General features: G+C 46.1%; 1 protein-coding gene and 1 pseudogene across 2 annotated transcripts in view; one reads left to right on the top strand and one right to left on the bottom strand.

Moving 5' to 3' along the window:
- LOC124616288 (protein neuralized) overlaps positions 1-20,255 on the bottom strand; it is an 854,641-nt gene that overhangs the window by 76,075 nt on the left and 758,311 nt on the right. The window contains exon 1 of one of the 2 annotated variants that reach the window (XM_047144602.1): positions 4,478-4,645. The exons of the other annotated variant lie outside the window; for it this stretch is intronic. Within the exon in view, the coding sequence (XP_047000558.1) occupies positions 4,478-4,568 (91 nt within the window). The 5' untranslated portion in view covers positions 4,569-4,645. Of the gene's footprint in view, positions 1-4,477; positions 4,646-20,255 lie in introns of those variants that run through there. 2 annotated transcript variants of the gene reach the window in all.
- On the top strand, positions 5,826-5,943 carry LOC124557061 (annotated as a pseudogene).

Below are 20,255 nucleotides of genomic sequence, written 5' to 3'. Positions count from 1 at the left end.
CAGTTGCGATCAGGATATTTTCGTAATTATGTATGAATGGATGAATCGTGCATTTCGAAGCTGCTGGTCATCAGACCATTCTTAATAAGAAGACATAGCCAGAGAGGCTGCAAGCCACTGGCGTAAGTTAAGAGGACCTGAAATTCAGTTCTGTTGTATCCCCACAATTAACTGAAATGATTTATCAACCCTGCGACGAGATTTATAGTTGATTTAGAAAATAGATCATAACACAAAACGAAAGACGTTCGTGTAAAAACTGTATGTAGCATAAAAGATGACCTGTATTTCAAATTCGAGAAATACTCAACATGCTGGTGGTGCAGTCACCTAATAAAGACAAAGATACATAAGAAATGAAGCATTTAGCAGCTGCTAGACCTGTAAAAAAATCCCACACTTCTCTTAACAGCAGAAGGCCTGGATATAGACGATTTTAAATTTCATCACATTGAATCAAATATCGTTTATTTCACGAATTAACGTCCGTAGATTGTCTATGTACCTGCTTTTAGATTTCATACCCAACAAGTATCGGAAATAAAACCCAAAAACAAAAATACAGAAAGAGTGATTATGTGCCACACGAAACCATTATGGATTTGTTAAAGAATGAAGAAAGTGCGTCATGTCTTGCATCTGTATTGCTGCACTCCTCCCACAGCGTTTCCCACAAACATGTGCAGTCTTTAAATTTCTCCAGAAACTCTGTCGAAGTTTCGCCCGCCTCATCCTGTCATGCACATTAGAACAGCATTTCATACCGCACGCAGTGACAAAAGTCGAACGTTGTCGGGAGGTCGGCACTACAGCGCTACACACGGCACAGTTTGTTGGGTGGAGTGTGAGTCGGTTGTCGAGTGGTCCCACAAGGAATGTGTGTCGGTCGGAACGCCTACACACGTCAAATTTGTCGGTCGGTGCGTGTGTAGGGAACTTGAGAAGCACAAGATTCGAACCTGGGGCTATACTGGCTATCGCCGGGCCGCTGGTAGTGGAAGTGAACGAGACTGCTAGCTGCCGTGGATCGGAGCGAGCCCGCCGCGGCGTGTGAACGGCACGCTCTGGCGGCGGTGCGCGGCCGCTGACGGTCTGGCCGAGCAGCCGCGACACGCTCCAGAGGGCCCGCCGTCCGGATGTTCTCTGCCAGCGGAACCGCGGCCGTGTCAAAACTGCTGAGCCTACACCGAGCGGGTAGGCACCACATTCCGATCAAGTTAACAGGGGCCTCAAATATTGACCACACTCCAGATTAACTCCAATACCCATCCATAAGCACATACCGTACGAAATCACGGAAACGGTCTACGGTACGATCTAGTAAAATGCGAGCCTGGAGATCGTGAGATTGCGGGATCGAATCCCGATCGGCCACTGGAGTTTTTTTTAGCCTGCCTTTACGCTAGCTCAGCGATATATGCCGGGAACGACATGTGGCTCCACGTTAAACTGTAGGTCCCCTTTCCCTGGTAGGAATCTTACTGTAGGATAACGGCGCGCTAGTCACCGAAGTGGCGTCCAATTCCAGGAACTTACTCTTGAGTGACTATCAGCAAATCATGTCTTACGAATGTACTTTTCCTAACAAGAACTAAATGTTAGCGTGACCAGCAAATCCACGCGACTACTCTGCAATTCACACACTAAAGTTTGGCAGAGGTTCTTCGAACCATCTTCAGACTTTTTCTACCGTTCCACACCAACAGACCGTGGGAAAAATGAACATTTTAATCGTTCTGTACGAGCTCTGATTTCTCCTGTTGATCATTTCTCCTTATGCAGGCTGGCAACAAACTATTTTGAGAAGAAATGATCGTATGGGATTGATGGCTGGGAGTCCCCACCTGAGGAAGTTCGGTCGCCGAAGTCCTTTCAGTAGCCGCTGGATTGGGCGCCTTGCGTGTCGATAATGCATTAATGACGGCAAGACAACACCCAGTCCCCGACCACATAAGATCTCAGACGCAACCGGGAATCTAACCTGGGCCTGATGAATGGGAGGCAGACACACTGACCACTCAGCTGAGGTGGCAGATATTCAGAGGAGAAAGTCTGTAATCAAAATTTCGTGGAAAGATGTCACAACGAAATATGCCTGTCTGAATTATTGCAATTTCAACTCTCTGATCGTAACCATGACCATGACACCTATTTAGCGGTAACAAAACGAGATGCCTACTTTGGCAGCACAAACCACAATTATCAGATACGGCCTGGAGGCTGACAGTACAACAATGGATATGACAGACGGACGGATATCGCAGCCGGCAGTAAGAGCGTCGCCCTAGAGACGTCTTTCTTTCCCGGTGCGTCTGAATTTGTCAAGACTGAAAAATGTCATTTTGGTGCAAGTGAAGTTGCCTCAGGACAAAACTGAAGAAGTCTCCATACCACCGCCGTCCCATGGCTGCTAGAGCTTATCATACATTTTGAAAGATACCAGTGTATTACATTTGACTAGAGGAATATTCGTACGAAAGGAATTAAATAAGCAAAGAGCGACTCATCCACCCCATGCCTGAGTAACAGAAACAGCACAACACGAAACGGCAGAGCTGTGAAAAGTAGTTAGCGAGCAATGTCTAAGGAACTAATACGGAAGACAAACGGCCCAGTTCATTGTCTATTAGGATTTTCACCTTTAACAGCAAATAAATTTTCACTAGGCACCAGATATTGACTTAGAGCACTTAACGTGAATTACGCCTGCGAAATTACCTGCGAATGTGCTAAACGCCAGCCGCAACTTTGTTCATATTTGGACTACCACTACGTTTGAAACTGTAGTACAAAGTTAAGCACGCACGTTGACAACCAGCCTTGCTAATAGCTTTCTCTGAACCTTTACATCTAGACTGATTCGCTCTATTCTGTTTTCTTTCACGACAGCTCAAACGCGGTCGATTAGGAATAATCACTTCTTTACTATTAACCCAACAACAAACTCGCACTTGTTTGTCAAAAAAAAGTTTAGTTTGCATAGAACAGAGACAGCTGACTAGATTGTCCAAAAATAAAAAATCACCACCATTAGCATTGGTTCCGCACTGTAAGGTGAGTGGACAGCGTGTCTCACTGCCATATAAAAGGCCCATGTTCGATTCCCGGCCGGGTCGAAGACCTTCCTCCGCTCGGGGATCGTTGTCGTCGTCAATAATATCATCCAAATTTTTCAGTGTAGCATCATTTGAAAACACATTCAACTCTGCGACCCAACTTCCCCAGGTGGGTGACTCCTGTCATCTATGTCATACGATTATTTTTATTTCATTGGATTGACGAAATATTTGCCTCAGCAGCACAGTATGGTGATGGCTGCATGCTCCTCACACGATTTCCGCGTCCTTGCTTCGTTTTCCAGGCTAGACCAAAATAAGATCGTCAGCACAAAAGTAGCACTGGTTCTCCAGCCGACACACCACATCCTAGGACACTACTCTCAGAGTGCCTGACGAGGGGAAAATTTTTCATCACGGTAAATCACCTCGGAGCGACATGAAAGAAAACTGAGCGCTCTGCATCGCTACATACAGGCGATACTCAGTACCAGCGAACATACCGGCAACATTGAAAGACGTGACAAGGAGGCCGGAACACAGCTGCTTCCTTGCTGTCCTTCGAGTACGGCTCAACACTGGCTTGATAAATGCTTGCATGCGTCAGCAGCCCGGCGAAAGGTTCCGGCCGCTTATCCAATATTGAGCGTTGCTACGGATTCCCAACGAAATTTAAGAATGTGACTCACGCAACCACTCTGTGCCAACGGAACGACCGTTCTGGCACACGTAAGCCTCGCAGGAAGAGCAAACTTTATGGATCCGCTGATGCCACCGTGATACGGAGATCAACCAGGACACAACCTCTAAGGTTAACATCTCTACACAGCATTACTCAGAAACGACACTGCACAGGAACACTTTGTCATCACGTGGAAAAACTTTCTACAATGTTTCGTGGAACAGGCAAGGGCGAAGAACAAGTATTATGGTGAACACTAGCATGCGAACAGTCCATTCCAGTTTTCATGCTAACGGCACGCACATTCAAGGTTCTGCAAAAGATCTTAGAATCTTAGGTAAGGCCTACAGAGTAAGCAGTAACGATGCCTCTGCACGATGAGACAGCACGCACCAGATAAACGACGAAAACTTTCGTGCATTAACAAGTGGATCACTTTCGTCCGTGGTGACGATACGTACAAAGTTTCCTACTAGCGATTCTCGAGTGAAGGACGAGTAGGAAACGCCGTAGAATTCCTTCCAGCCAAAACTATCAACCTTCTGCTAATCAGAGGAGCTTTTAAAAAAAGTGGGAACTACCAACTGGAAACAGGCAAATTGAATGACAGGTGAGAAAATATAATCACAGACAGTCAAAACACGGAAAGTTTTTGTTTTGAAAATCGAGATATACAGTACAGAGACTTAGAATTAGTTTATCACAGGTTACAAAATAGAGCTGCTGCAGTGGTACGAACCTAGTCCCATTCGCTTCTTGAATTTCTTGAGCACCTTCATCCTGCCTCTGATGGGCGACAGTACTGTGTCGGCGTGACCCGACACCCCCATTAAACAAAACGCCGGGGCTGAGCTGAGTCGGGTCCGGTGTGTCTAGCGTGCAAGACCGACAACAACCTCACTCGAACAGAACACGGCACTTACTGGCGGAGCGAGCGCAACCCCGACCGCAGCGCAGGCGGGGCGCGGTGGTGGGGGAAGCGGCGGGCGGCGTGGAGGGGAGCCCGGCGCACGCGCCGTGGCCCCGCCCCCAGCAGATGTTCGGCGGCGCGCGTGCCGGCTATCGCTCCTGAAGAAACACCTTTCGCTTCCGGTGTCCGCAGCCGCTGTCATCTGCCCCCGGCGCGCCGCACGATTGGCTGTTTATCAGCGGCTGCCCGCGCTTCCTGCCGGCCTACGGGGACCAGTTTCGTTCCTGTTCCGCAGCCGCACTCGCGCCGTGTCCCGTGAGGCAAGGCTTGCTAGCTTTCCGAGTTTGTGTGCTGTTGACACACACAAGCCTCAAAACACACGGGAATAACTATCTTACGAAGAAGAAAATGATGTATTATTCGACAGTGTGAACCGCAGAGCCCGTTGTCACGTGACTACAAGCATTTACTTTTGAATACATTATGGGACAGGCAGTGACCAATGTGTTACAAATATTTACTATTAAAAACAGTCTTGATCACGATTTATTTATCAAGGCGACCGGTTTCGACCACTACTGTGGTCATCTTCAGACCATTGAGTAGGAACCTCTTTCTGTTGGAGAATCACTACTTCACAACTTTTTTTTTTTTTACGATGTATTATTGAGCAGCAACATGTTTTTATTGAAACGATTTTCAATGAGTAAGCTGCAATAATCTTTAGCTGACATGTATACTACATGCTGCACAAATACGATACGAATGCAGTGAACAAGTGATTCTCAAACAGAAAGAGGTTGCTACTCAACGGTCTGAAGATGACCACAGCAGTGGTCGAAACCGGTCACCTTGATAAATAAATCGTGGTCAAGACTGTTTTTAGTAGTAAATAGAAGCATTTACTTTTATTTGTTGCTCTTTTTACATAGAAGCGACTTGTACTGCACTGCATCAATCTTACCATTACTCGTCTCTGCTGGGTCTAAGATCATACGTATCGCAGGGATGTTCTTTGGGTGAGAGAAATGAGCGAGCTTTTGTCGATGCAGAAAACGCGTGTAGGCAGTTAGTCTGAGGGATCGCCTGATGCAGTGAACAAGTGAGTCGGGGCCCGGAAACAACGGCTTGAATAGGGTAGCGAAGCATTTATTTCATTATTAGTATTCTGCAACATGGCAACGGTCTTGCCGCAGTGGTTACACCGGTTCCCGTCAGATCACCGAAGTTAAGCGCTGTCGGGCGTGGACGGCACTTGGATGGGTGACCATCCGGGCTGCCATGCGCTGTTGCCATTTTTCGGGGTGCACTCAGCCCCGTGATGCCAACTGAGGGGCTACTCAACCGAATAGTAGCGGCTCCGGTCAAAGAAAACCATCATAACGACCTGGAGTGCGGTGTGCTGACCACATGCCCCTCCTATCCGCATCCTCATCTGAGGATGACACGGCGGTCGGATGGTCCCGATGGGCAACTTGTGGCCTGAAGACGGAGTGCTTTTTTTTCTGCAACATGGAATAGCATTTTTTTTTCTTTACGACGATCGAACAGGAACGACAATCGCTAACTCAAGTAAAAATATGGTCTTTTAAAGCAGTGCTTCCACAGGCGTGAATTACTTACACGTTTGTACCCCCACCACCACTCTTATAGCCGCGCGGGATTAGCCGAGCGGTCTCGGGCGCTGCAGTCATGGACTGTGCGGCTGGTCCCGGCGGAGGTTCGAGTCCTCCCTCGGGCATGGGTGTGTGTGTGTTTGTCCTTAGGATAATTTAGGTTAAGTAGTGTGCAAGCTTAGGGACTGATGACCTTAGCAGTTAAGTCCCATAAGATTTCACACACATTCGAAAACATACTACTCTTATATGCAGGTTCGCATATCCACACGCTGAAGTTGGAGAAGTGTTGCCGGCCGTTGTGGTCGTGCGGTTCTAGGCGCTTCAGTCTGGAACCGCGAGATCGCTACGGTCGCAGGTTCGAATCCTGCATCGGGCATGGATGCGTGTGATGTCCTTAGGGTAGTTTGGTTTAAGTACACTCCTGGAAATTGAAATAAGAACACCGTGAATTCATTGTCCCAGGAAGGGGAAACTTTATTGACACATTCCTGGGGTCAGATACATCACATGATCACACTGACAGAACCACAGGCACATAGACACAGGCAACAGAGCATGCACAATGTCGGCACTAGTACAGTGTATATCCATCTTTCGCAGCAATGCAGGCTGCTATTCTCCCATGGAGACGATCGTAGAGATGCTGGATGTAGTCCTGTGGAACGGCTTGCCATGCCATTTCCACCTGGCGCCTCAGTTGGACCAGCGTTCGTGCTGGACGTGCAGACCGCGTGAGACGACGCTTCATCCAGTCCCAAACATACTCAATGGGGGCAGATCCGGAGATCTTGCTGGCCAGGGTAGTTGACTTACACCTTCTAGAGCACGTTGGGTGGCACGGGATACATGCGGACGTGCATTGTCCTGTTGGAACAGCAAGTTCCCTTGCCGGTCTAGGAATGGTAGAACGATGGGTTCGATGACGGTTTGGATGTACCGTGCACTATTCAGTGTCCCCTCGACGATCACCAGTGGTGTACGGCCAGTGTAGGAGATCGCTCCCCACACCATGATGCCGGGTGTTGGCCCTGTGTGCCTCGGTCGTATGCAGTCCTGATTGTGGCGCTCACCTGCACGGCGCCAAACACGCATACGACCATCATTGGCACCAAGGCAGAAGCGACTCTCATCGCTGAAGACGACACGTCTCCATTCGTCCCTCCATTCACGCCTGTCGCGACACCACTGGAGGCGGGCTGCACGATGTTGGGGCGTGAGCGGAAGACGGCCTAACGGTGTGCGGGACCGTAGCCCAGCTTCATGGAGACGGTTGCGAATGGTCCTCGCCGATACCCCAGGAGCAACAGTGTCCCTAATTTGCTGGGAAATGGCGGTGCGGCCCCCTACGGCACTGCGTAGGATCCTACGGTCTTGGCGTGCATCCGTGCGTCGCTGCGGTCCGGTCCCAGGTCGACGGGCACGTGCACCTTCCGCCGACCACTGGCGACAACATCGATGTACTGTGCAGACCTCACGCCCCACGTGTTGAGCAATTCGGCGGTACGTCCACCCGGCCTCCCGCATGCCCACTATACGCCCTCGCTCAAAGTCCGTCAACTCCACATACGGTTCACGTCCACGCTGTCGCGGCATGCTACCAGTGTTAAAGACTGCGATGGAGCTCCGTATGCCACGGCAAACTGGCTGACACTGACGGCGGCGGTGCACAAATGCTGCGCAGCTAGCGCCATTCGACGGCCAACACCGCGGTTCCTGGTGTTTCCGCTGTGCCGTGCGTGTGATCATTGCTTGTACAGCCCTCTCGCAGTGTCCGGAGCAAGTATGGTGGGTCTGACACACCGGTGTCAATGTGTTCTTTTTTCCATTTCCAGGAGTGTAGTTCTAAGTTCTAGGGGACTGATGACCATAGATGTTAAGTCCCATAGTGCTCAGAGCCCCTTTCAAATATATATTAATTTCATAATTTATAATTTTAAAAAAATAAGTCTATAAATTTAATATATAATTTGTCGATCCATTCAAGGGTTGCCTCTGTCACTTCAAAGAAATCATCCAACTTCCCATCGTAGGTTCTTCAGCTACAGCTTGTTTCAGTGTGGTGAATCGTCTGGTGTTCAGTTCCACAATCACACTGAGAAGATGAAGCCCTTCCCCATCGGTAGAGGTTTTCAGCGCAGATGCCGTGGCCTGTAAGGACCCTATTACTTGTTTTTCAGGCACGTCGCGTTAGTTCCATACCGGCTAGCCTTGTGTCAGGTCTTTGGAGGGTCTGATGTTCCTCATGAACAATAGTGTTCCACATTTATGCCAACTTTTTGTTGCTACTGAACGTAGCTGTCTGTAGCGATTCTGCCAGTAGGACACATGGCTGCCTAGATTTTAATCGGCTCATTCGGAGTGCAGGAACGTCAGAGTGTATTGGAAAGTCTGGGATTTTAAGTAATTTTTGGTATTCCTTGAGGAGGGCGTGACGCAAAGTTGCTTAGAGGTGGTAACCAGTATAGAGGAGAAGATATGATGCAGCCTGTTATTGTCTTCATTGCTGCATTTAGATACACGTCAATTTTTCTCACATGTGTGCTATTGAGCCACACTGGGGCACAGTATTCAGCAACAGAATACCAGCCCTAAGGCAGCACATCGCAGTGCCGTAGCTCTTGCGCCCCATCAGGTACCACTCAGCTTCTGTATGATGCTATTCCGTGATCTTTGTACAAAACTCTAACGTATATGGGTTGCCATACCAGCCCACATTAAATTATAAGTAACATTGGGATAAATGGAGACGCTCTATCATCACTGCAATACACGAATCACATTCCGTAAAGCTCCACTGCTAATCTTTTTGTGTTTTGTAGAAGGGTGCTATCTACAACACATTGAAGATACATAGGAAAGTAAAGGTTTTGTTTCACGAGTTAGTCAAAGTTCGCTGGCCGCTGTGGCCGAGCGGTTCTAGGCGCTTCAATTTGGACGGTGCGACCGCTACGGTCGCAGGTTCAAATCCCGCCTCGGGCATGGATGTGTGTGATGTCCTTAGGTTAGTTAGGTTTAAGTAGTTCTAAGTTCTAGGGGACTGATGACCTCAGATGTTAAGTCCCATGGTGCTCAGAGACATTTGAACCATTTTAGTCCAGGTTCTGATAGGTCATATGTGCTGTAAATGTAATATTTCGATTGCAGGTATGATGCTTAATCTTGTAAGAAAGCATTGTATTACTGTGTGGAACGATCGTTACTCAGTGATTGCGCCAATATGAACACTGTCGCATTTGGTACACAGGATTTTAATTACTGTCAAGAGTAGCTTTAGAGCACTAAAGGCACAAATAAAGATTGCATTACCACTTCACTGTAATATTATTATCATTACTGAAATAAAAAAAAGCCTTTACAATACTGACTGTTCTGCAGCAATATGAACCTCAGCAAGTCCACACACACTGTTAGAATCCGTTTCGTCACTTCAGACGTTACTGTGTTACTTTGTTACAAATCTGTCATTACAAGCAAGTGTTGAATGGTAGAATGACGTTCCTATCGCACTGTTGAAGAACATTTTTGCTACTTTATTTACTTAGTTAAAGGCTAGGCCCATTATTTTTCCATGGCATTATTCATTCACGCATATAAACAGACGATTCAACGGAAATGACACGTCGCTGGACGGAACGACTACGTTCTTTTAACGTAACACTATAGAGAAACTTTAGATACATAGCATTTGAAGCTGAAACTTCCTAGCAAATTAAAACTTTGTGTCGGACCGAGACTCGAACTCGGGACCTTTGCCTTTCGCGGGCAAGTGCTCTGCCATCTGAGCTACCCATGCACGACTCACGAGTCGTCCTCACGTATTCAATTCTACAGTACCTCGTCTCCTACCTTCCAACCTTCACAGAAGCTCTCCTGCGAACCTTGCAGAACTAGCACTCCTACAAGAAAGGATATTGCGGAGACATGGCTTAGCCAGCCTGGGGGATATTTCCAGAATGAGATTTTCACTCTGCAGCGGAATTTGCGCTGATATTTCATATCACGTGAGGACGACGAGAAGGAAAAAAGAGAAATTAGAGCTCGCATGGAGGCCAGTCGTTTTTCCCTCGCTCTGCTTTGTTTGCGAGTTGAACACGAAAGAAAATGAATACTACTAGCAGAAGGTACCCTCCTCTGTGCACCGTATGGTGGCTTGCGGAGTATGTATGTAGACGTAGATGCATGGGAAAAGCGTGGGTATGATTGGAAGCTTTTGAAATGTTGTGATACATGAGACCATTTGAGATTAGTTGGTTTGATGAACTAAGCCACGAAGAGAGTTTGCAGTGAACCAACAAGAACAAAATGTTTAATAATGGATCGGTCCATATGACGATATGACTCGATACTGAAGACGGTAGTTGAAGGGAACATGTCTAAATATCAGTTTATAAAGACAGCTTGTCGATGATGTAGAATGCAGCAGCTACGCTGAAATGGAGACAAATAGCTCGCAAGCAACGGGAATGGACATCTGCGTCAAACCAGTATAAGAACTGAGGATTAAACCAACAACAAACGCAGAGTTAATTAACATTTTCAATTTTTTAGTCGCTGCATCCTAATTCACCGATGAGTTAAAACATTATGATCTCTAGACGTCTACCCACAGGTAAGCTAATTCCCATAAATAACGCATCGGAGGTTTGGAAGCCAAACTGACGCCCTGTAGCATCCCAGACGTGTTTGATCAGCTTCAGATCAGGTGAATTTGGTGGTTAAGAAGTAAACTCTCTTGTCCTAGGGGTGAGAAATTGCCCCTAAAGGCGAAAGAATCAGCAATGATCAACGACATGAGGAGCAGAAGGCAATGGAAACCACTGCATTAAAGACACGTAACGTGTATCCACAGGACATGTGGCCTGTAATTGAAGAAGTGTCATGATGATCTCTCCATTGGCAAAAGATTCCGGAATAGTCCCCCATTCGGAGCTCCGGGAGGGGACTGCCAAGGGGGAGGTTACCATGAGAAAAAGATTGAATAATCAACGAAAGGATAACGTTCTACGAGTCGGGGCGTGGAATGTCAGAAGCTTGAACGTGGTAGGGAAACTAGAAAATCTGAAAAGGGAAATGCAAAGGCTCAATCTAGATATAGTAGGGGTCAGTGAAGTGAAGTGGAAGGAAGACAAGGATTTCTGGTCAGATGAGTATCGGGTAATATCAACAGCAGCAGAAAATGGTATAACAGGTGTAGGATTCGTTATGAATAGGAAGGTAGGGCAGAGGGTGTGTTACTGTGAACAGTTCAGTGACCGGGTTGTTCTAATCAGAATCGACAGCAGACCAACTCCGACAACGATAGTTCAGGTATACATGCCGACGTGGCAAGCTGAAGATGAACAGATAGACAAAGTGTATGAGGATATTGAAAGGGTAATGCAGTATGTAAAGGGGGACGAAAATCTAATAGTTGTGGGCGACTGGAATGCAGTTGTAGGGGAAGGAGTAGAAGAAAAGGTTACAGGAGAATATGGGCTTGGGGCAAGGAATGAAAGAGGAGAAAGACTAATTGAGTTCTGTAACAAGTTTCAGCTAGTAATAGCGAATACCCTGTTCAAGAATCACAAGAGGAGGAGGTATTCTTGGAAAAGGCCGGGAGATACGAGAAGATTTCAATTAGATTTCTTCATGGTCAGACAGAGATTCCGAAATCAGATACTGGATTGTAAGGCGTACCCAGCAACAGATATAGACTCAGATCACAATATAGTAGTGATGAAGAGTAGGCTGAAGTTCAAGATATTAGTCAGGAAGAACCAATACGCAAAGAAGTGGGATACGGAAGTACCAAGGAATGACGAGATACGTTTGAAGTTCTCTAACGCTATAGATACAGCAATAAGGAATAGCGCAGTAGGCAGTATAGTTGAAGAGGAATGGACATCTCTAAAAAGGGCCCTCACAGAAGTTGGGAAGGAAAACATAGGTACAAAGAAGGTAGTTGCGAAGAAACCGTGGGTAACAAAAGAAATACTTCAGTTGATTGATGAAAGGAGGAATTACAAACATGTTCCGGGAAAATCAGGAATACAGAAAAACAAGTCGCTGAGGAATGAAATAAATAGGAAGTGCAGGGAAGCTAAGACGAAATGGCTGCAGGAAAAATGTGAAGACATCGAAAAAGATATGTTTGTCGGAAGGACAGACTCAGCTTACAGGAAAGTCAAAACAACCTTTGGTGACATTAAAAGCAACGGTGGTAACATTAAGAATGCAACGGGAATTCCACTGTTAAATGCAGAGGAGAGAGCAGATAGGTGGAAAGAATACATTGAAAGCCTCTGTGAGGGTGAAGATTTGTCTGATGTGATAGAAGAAGAAACAGGAGTCGATTTAGAAGAGATAGGGGATCCAGTATTAGAATCGGAATTTAAAAGAGCTTTGGAGGACTTACGGTCCAATAAGGCAGAAGGGATAGATAACATTCCATCAGAATTTCTAAAATCATTGGGGGAAGTGGCAACAAAACGACTATTCACGTTGGTGTGTAGAATATATGAGTCTGGCGATATACCATCTGACTTTCGGAAAAGCATCATCCACACAATTCCGAAGACGGCAAGAGCTGAAAAGTGCGAGAATTATCGCACAACCAGCTTAACAGCCCATGCATCGAAGCTGCTTACAAGAATAATATACAGAAGAATGGAAAAGAAAATTGAGAATGCGCTAGGTGACGATCAGTTTGGCTTTAGGAAAAGTAAAGGGACGAGAGAGGCAATTCTGACGTTACGGCTAATAATGGAAGCAAGGCTAAAGAAAAATCAAGACACTTTCATAGGATTTGTCGACCTGGAAAAAGCGTTCGACAATATAAAATGGTGCAAGCTGTTCGAGATTCTGAAAAAAGTAGGGGTAAGCTATAGGGAGAGACGGGTCATATACAATATGTACAACAACCAAGAGGGAATAATAAGAGTCGACGATCAAGAACGAAGTGCTCGTATTAACAAGGGTGTAAGACAAGGCTGTAGCCTTTCGCCCCTACTCTTCAATCTGTACATCGAGAAAGCAATGATGGAAATAAAAGAAAGGTTCAGGAGTGGAATTAAAATACAAGGTGAAAGGATATCAATGATACGATTCGCTGATGACATTGCTATCCTGAGTGAAAGTGAAGAAGAATTAAATCATCTGCTGAACGTAATGAACAGTCTAATGAGTACACAGTATGATTTGAGAGTAAATCGGAGAAAGACGAAGGTAATGAGAAGTAGTAGAAATGAGAACAGCGAGAAACTTAACATCAGGATTGATGGTCACGAAGTCAATGAAGTTAAGGAATTCTGCTACCTAGGCAGTAAAATAACCAATGACGGACGGAGCAAGGACATCAAAAGCAGACTCGCTATGGCAAAAAAGGCATTTCTGGCCAAGAGAAGTCTACTAATATCAAATACCGGCCTTAATTTGAGGAAGAAATTTCTGAGGATGTACGTCTGGAGTACAGCATTGTATGGTAGTGAAACATGGACTGCGGGGAAACCGGAACAGAAGAGAATCGAAGCATTTGAGATGGGGTGCTATAGACGAATGTTGAAAATTAGGTGGACTGATAAGGTAAGGAATGAGGAGGTTCTACGCAGAATCGGGGAGGAAAGGAATATGTGGAAAACACTGATAAAGAGAAGGGACAGGATGACAGGACATCTGCTAAGACATGAGGGAATGACTTCCATGGTACTAGAGGGAGCTGTAGAGGGCAAAAACTGTAGAGGAAGACAGAGATTGGAATACGTCAAGCAAATAATTGAGGACGTAGGTTGCAAGTGCTACTCTGAGATGAAGAGGTTAGCACAGGAAAGGAATTCGTGGCGGGCCGCATCAAATCAGTCAGTAGACTGATGACCAAAAAAAAAGTAAACGTGAGTTCACTAGCACGTTCCTCAATCACTGAAGGAACACTTCTGGCCTCGTGACATGGACAATTATCCTGCTGGAATATGCCATCGCTCTTGGGGAGGCCTGCAGCAATAAAGGATGCAGCTTCTCAGTAATGTCCATGTACTCCGCAGCTGTTGCGGAGCCTTCGATTACGCTGGGTCTCGTGGAAGCCCAGGTGAATATCGCTCATAGAATACCACTGTCACCAAAGGTCTGTGCCCTTGATGCAGTATCTGTTACGAGCAGCCATTCGCCTAGATGATAGCGTTTCCAGAAGCGATCATCCATCTGGTCTAACTAGAAACGTGATTCATCCGACTGATTGATTGATGCCTCCATTGATCCACGGTCCAATCTCGATGATCCTGTTCCCACTGGAATTGTAATTGACGATGTCTTTATGTCAACTTGGGAACAGGTAGAGGTCGTCTACTGTGGAGCCCCTTGATCAACACGGTGCGTTGAACAGCGTGGTCCGAGATTCGTGCCTGCACCAGAACTGTACTCTGGCGCCAGACCTGCCACAGATCGCCGTCTATCTTGCTTTACACAGCGGGCAACTTCCGATCTTCACACTCTGTGATAAGGCGCGCACGTCAAACACACTGTCGCCTAGAAGTTTTGTCACTGTGTTTCAGCCACCTACGGTAGATACTATAGTAGCCCGCGACCAGGTGACCAGTCTCGTCGTTTTCAGACGTTCTTAGATGCCGGACCTTAACATATTCCCCTTGTCAAAGGAGCTTATGTCAGGGGATTTTTCCATTTGTGGCCCGTGTCGAAGCTAAAACGATATCATTTTTTTCCACACTATGCGGGTGAAGCAGGAGAGCTTGCAGAATGCTCGTTTCAGCCAACTAGTATACATGTACAACTTATTTATTTCATATTTTTTGTACGAGTGCAGTTAGTGAAACTTTACAAAAATTTGAAAGTTCGTGTTCTATAATATGAAAAAAAATTAAATTTAAAATTAAATTAACTATTTGACATTTTATAAAAAGAAAAAAAAATTAAATTGAAAATTCAAGTCTTACATATTACTCGCATTTTACAAATTACGAAGATTTTGCTTTAGTATATATATATGGATGTCGTATTTGCTTATTCAAGTAGATGGTAAACAATAATAGGTGTTAAGGTGATTACAGGAGTTACATACAGAAGAAAAGGGGGTTTAGGATCAAGAGATTTAGGCGAAGGCTGTAGGTATGACAATGCCAATTCCACAGAGTTATATTGTTTGAGAAGCTGGTTTAGCCTAGTTGGTTGCAAACCTTTGAGGTGTGTGTGAGTTGTTAGTTTGATTTGTGGCTAAATCTGAGGGTCTGCATTGTTTGTTCGGTTTTATTTCATATTGAGGATTCTCGTACAACTAATTTCAGATAATTATGTGAATTACATGTGTCTGCATTGATTAGAAAACTTCTACAGAATAAATAAAGTAACTTAACTGAAGCGAGTAAATGTGTTTAGAGATAGATAAAATAAATAATCGCTGGATAAGGTAAGTAATTAATAAGATATCTTTGGATGTTGGTGCCACATTTGGGCGTACAATCTTGGTTGCTCACATAATGATGTACTACAATAGGTAGTTACTGGATCCACATCCATTCATCTTAGCTACTTGTTACTGTGTGTATGTGTGTGTGTGTGTGTGTGTGTGTGTGTGTGTGTGTGTGCTGTCTGCATTCAACTCTACCTCTCCTCCGCTTAAATACTTTCCTTGCCCGCAACAGCACCAGATGGCACATATAACACCATTCTTCAAGAAAAGTAAATCACCAGCATTTCGACATAAAGTCACTAGAGACGAGGCATTCACATGTTCCAGTATTGTACAATCTCTGTGTGCTCGTCCTGTGGCTACTGCTTGGGTAGGAGACCTTCCGCAGCCAGGAGCTGATGGGCTTGTTTTTCCCGAATCCTCCCTAATGGGTTGTTGTGTGAGCATACGAGGCTGGCTAGATGTCGAGTGTTCTCCATATGACAGCGGGTGTTTTCCAACGTTGCAGATAAGCTACTACGAGTCCCGGCGGAGACAGCAGCCTCCAAAGCGCTCTAAACGGGAAAAGGAAATGGCCAATGGAAATGTGTACATCCTGCTCTGCATTCTGACTGGCTGGAAGGCTTGAATGTTAAATAATTTGGCGAGACGGTTTGCAGCTCGCGAAATAGAATAGTGTGGCGCCAGCGCCACGGTGTTGAGACGGCGAGTCATAAACTCTTTGAAAAATGGCTCTGAGCACTATGGGACTTAGCATCTGAGGTCAACAGTCCCCTAGATTTAGAACTACTTAAACCGAACTAATCTAAGGACATCACACACATCCATGCCCGAGGCAGGAGTCGAACCTGCGACCGTAGCAGCAGCGCGGTTCCGGACTGACGCGCCTAGAACCCGTCGGCCACAAGGGCCGGCTAATAAACTCCCTGAGTCGGAGTTTGTGTTTTTAAGTGGTTATCCCTTTTCTCTTACGGGGTCGGTTTCTTTATATCGGTTTTGACAGTGGTAGTGTACCTGACTCGTTCATAAGACGTACCGACCCGGAAAAAGTGTTAAGACGATGTAAAATGATGCAAGATATTCGAAATAGGCGTAAGCTGTAGGGAAAGGCGGGTTACAAATAATATCTATAAGAACCAAGTAGGAACAATAAGACTGGAAGATCAAGAACGAAATGCTGGTATTGAAAGGGTGTAAGACAGGGATGTAGTATATCGCCCTTACTGCTCAGTCTGTACATGGAAAAGGCGGTGACGGAAATAATAGAAATATTGAAGAGTAGGATTAAAAATCAAGGTGAAAGGATATCAATAATAAAATTTTTTGTTGACATTACTATCCTCAGTGAAAGTGAAGAAGTCCTGAGAGTAAAGTAAAGATAGACGAAGAAAGTAGTAAGTAGAAGAAATGAGAACAGCGAGAAACAGAATTAGGGATCACGACGTACACGAAGTTAAGGAATTCTGCTAACTAGGCAACAAAATAACCCATGATCGACGGAGGAATGACGATGTGAAAAGCGGACTAGCAGTGGGAAAAAGGGCATTCCTGGCCAAGAGAAGTCGGCTATTATCAAAGACCTTAATTTGATGAAGAAATTTCTGAGAATGTACGTCTGGAGCACAGCATTGAATGGTAGCAAAACATGGATTTTGGCAAAACCGGAACGGAAAACAACCGAAGCATTTCAGACGTAGTGCTACAGCTGACTGTTGAAAATTAGGTGGACTGATGAAGTAAGGAATACGGTGGGTCTCCGCAGAATCAGCAAGGAAAGGAATGCGGAAAATACTGACACGAAGCAGGGACAAGATAACAGGACATCTGTTAAGACATCAGGGATTAACTTCCGTGGTATAAGAGGGAGCTGTAGAGGGTAAAAACTGTAGAGGAAGACAGAGATTGGAATACTTCCAGGACGTAGGTTGCAAGTGCTACCCTGGGATGAAAAGTTTGGCAAAGGAGGGAATTGGTGTCGGGACGCATCAAACCAGTTAGAAGACATGACTAAAAAAATAGACTGCTGGTGGCCGGAGGCCCTTTCTGACTCTCCTTTCTCCCCCCTCCCCCCCCCCACCCAACAACCCTTCTACGAGGGCGGAATATGTGTACTCCAGCTGTCCAATCGTTTGATTATTATAAATCTCACTCAAATGTGAGAGCGTTCTCTCAATATTTGCGCAGCATGTATTGATCGGGTCGCGGGTGTTCACCAAGTTGAGTGTGGGAAACTGCCTAAAAACCACATCCACGCTGTCCGGCTCAGCAGTTTTCGTCGCCGTCTCGTTCCCTCCCCCCTCACAAGTGGCGCGATAACACGTTCGGCTATATGGGCTGGTTCTTGACTAGTTTTCAATGATACCGATAAATTTAAAATTTCATTTGTTTCCGTACAAATTTGAACTTGGTATTTTTTTTTTCCTGTAGATTTTGAACTGTTCTCCTGTTTTGTTGTTGTGGAGGACGAGGAGATTAGTTCAAATGGTTCAAATGGCTCTGAGCACTATGGGACTTAACTTCTTTGGTCATCAGTCCCCTAGAACTTAGAACTACTTAAACCTACCTAACCTAAGGACATCACACACATCCATGCCCGAGGCAGGACTCGAACCTGCGACCGTAGCGGTCGCGCGGCCCCAGACTGCAGCGCCCAGAACCGCTCGGCCACACCGGCCGGCGAGGAGATTAGTGTTCAACGTCCCGTCGACAACGAAGTCATTAGAGGCCGAGCGCAAGCTCAGATTAGGGAAGAATGAGGAATGAAATAGGCCGTGTCCTTTCAAAGGAACCACCCCGCCATTTGCCTGAAGCGATTTAGGAAAATCACAGAGACCTATATTAGTATGGCCGGACGCGGGTTTGAACCGTTTTCCTCCCGAATGCGAGTCTAGATTGTTAACCACTGCGCCACCTCGCTCAGTGTTTTGTTGTTGTGACTATCAGCGGGGGTTTCTAGCAACCAGTTGGAGGCAGTGCACTAACCTCTTAGCGATGAATACATTCCAGTCCAGTGGTCGGTTTTCGTAAGCTTTCTTAAAAGTACACTACTGACCATTAAAATTACTACACCAAGAAGAAACGCAGATGATAAACAGGTATTCATTGGACAAATATATTATACTAGAACTGACAAATTATTACATTTTCACGTAGTTTGGGTGCATAGATCCTGAGAAATCAGTACCCAGAACAACCACCTCTGGCCGTAATAACGCCCTTGATACGCCTGGGCATTAAGTCAAACAGAGCTTGGATGGCGTGTACAGGTACATCTCTGTCCATGCAGCTTCGACACGATACCACAGTTCATTAAGAGTAGTGACTGGCGTATTGTGATGAGCCAGTTGCTCGGTCACCATTGACCAGACGTTTTCAATTGGTGAGAGATCTGGAGAATGTGCTGGCCAGGGCAGCAGTCGAACATTTCCTGTATCCAGAAAGGCCCGTACAGGGCCTGCAGCATGCGGCCGTGCATTATCTTGCTGAAATGTAAGGTTTCGCACGGATCGAATGAAGAGTAGAGCCACGGGTCGTAAAACATCTGAAATGTAACGTCCACTGTTCAAAGTGCCGTCAATGCCAACAAGAGGCGACTGAGACGTGTAACCAATGGCACCCCATACCATCACGCCGGGTGATACGCCAGTATGGCGACGACGAATACACGCGTCCAATGTGCGTTCACCGTGATGTCACGGATGCGACCATCACGATACTGAAAACAGAACTTGGATTCATCTGAAAAAATGACGTTTTGCCATTCGTGCACCCAGGTTCGTCGTTGAGTACACCATCGCAGGTACAAGTGTCTGTGATGCAGCGTCAAGGGTAACCGCAGCCATGGTCTCCGAGCTGATAGTCCATGCTGCTGCAAACATCGTCGAACTGTTCGTGCAGATGGTTGTTGTCTTGCAAACGTTCCCATCTGTTGACTCACTCAGGGATCGAGACGTAGCTGCACGATCCGTCACAGCCATGCGGAATGATGCCTGTCATCTCGACTGCTAGGCATACGAGGCCGTTGGGATCCAGCACGGCGGTCCGTATTACCCTCCTGAACCCACCGATTCCATATTCTGCTAACAGTCATTGGATCTCGACCAACGCGAGCTGCAGTGTCGGGATACGATAAACCGGAATCGCGATAGGCTACAATCCGACCTTTATCAAAGTCGGAAACTTGATGGTACGCATTTCTCCTTCTTACACGAGGCATCACAACAACGTTTCACCAGGCAACGCCGGTCAACTGCTGTTTGTGTATAAGAAATCGGTTGGAAACTTTCCTCAAGCCAGCAGGTTGTAGGTGTCGCCACCGGCGCCAACCTTGTGTGAATGCTCTGAAAAGCTAATCATTTGCATACCACAGCATGTTCTTCCCACCGAGCGAGGTGGCGCAGTGGTTAGCACACTAGACTCGCATTCGGGAGGACGACGGTTCAATCCCGTCTCCAACCATCCTGATTTAGGTTTTCCGTGATTTCCCTAAATCGTTTCAGGCAAATGCCGGGATGGTTCCTTTGAAAGGCACGGCCGATTTCCCTCCCCATCCTTCCCTAACCCGAGCTTGTACTCCGTCTCTAATGACCTTGTT

The sequence above is a fragment of the Schistocerca americana genome, chromosome 1 (assembly GCF_021461395.2).
Source record: "Schistocerca americana isolate TAMUIC-IGC-003095 chromosome 1, iqSchAmer2.1, whole genome shotgun sequence".
Lineage (NCBI taxonomy): Eukaryota > Metazoa > Arthropoda > Insecta > Orthoptera > Acrididae > Schistocerca > Schistocerca americana.
This window is presented reverse-complemented; position numbering and strand designations above follow the sequence as displayed.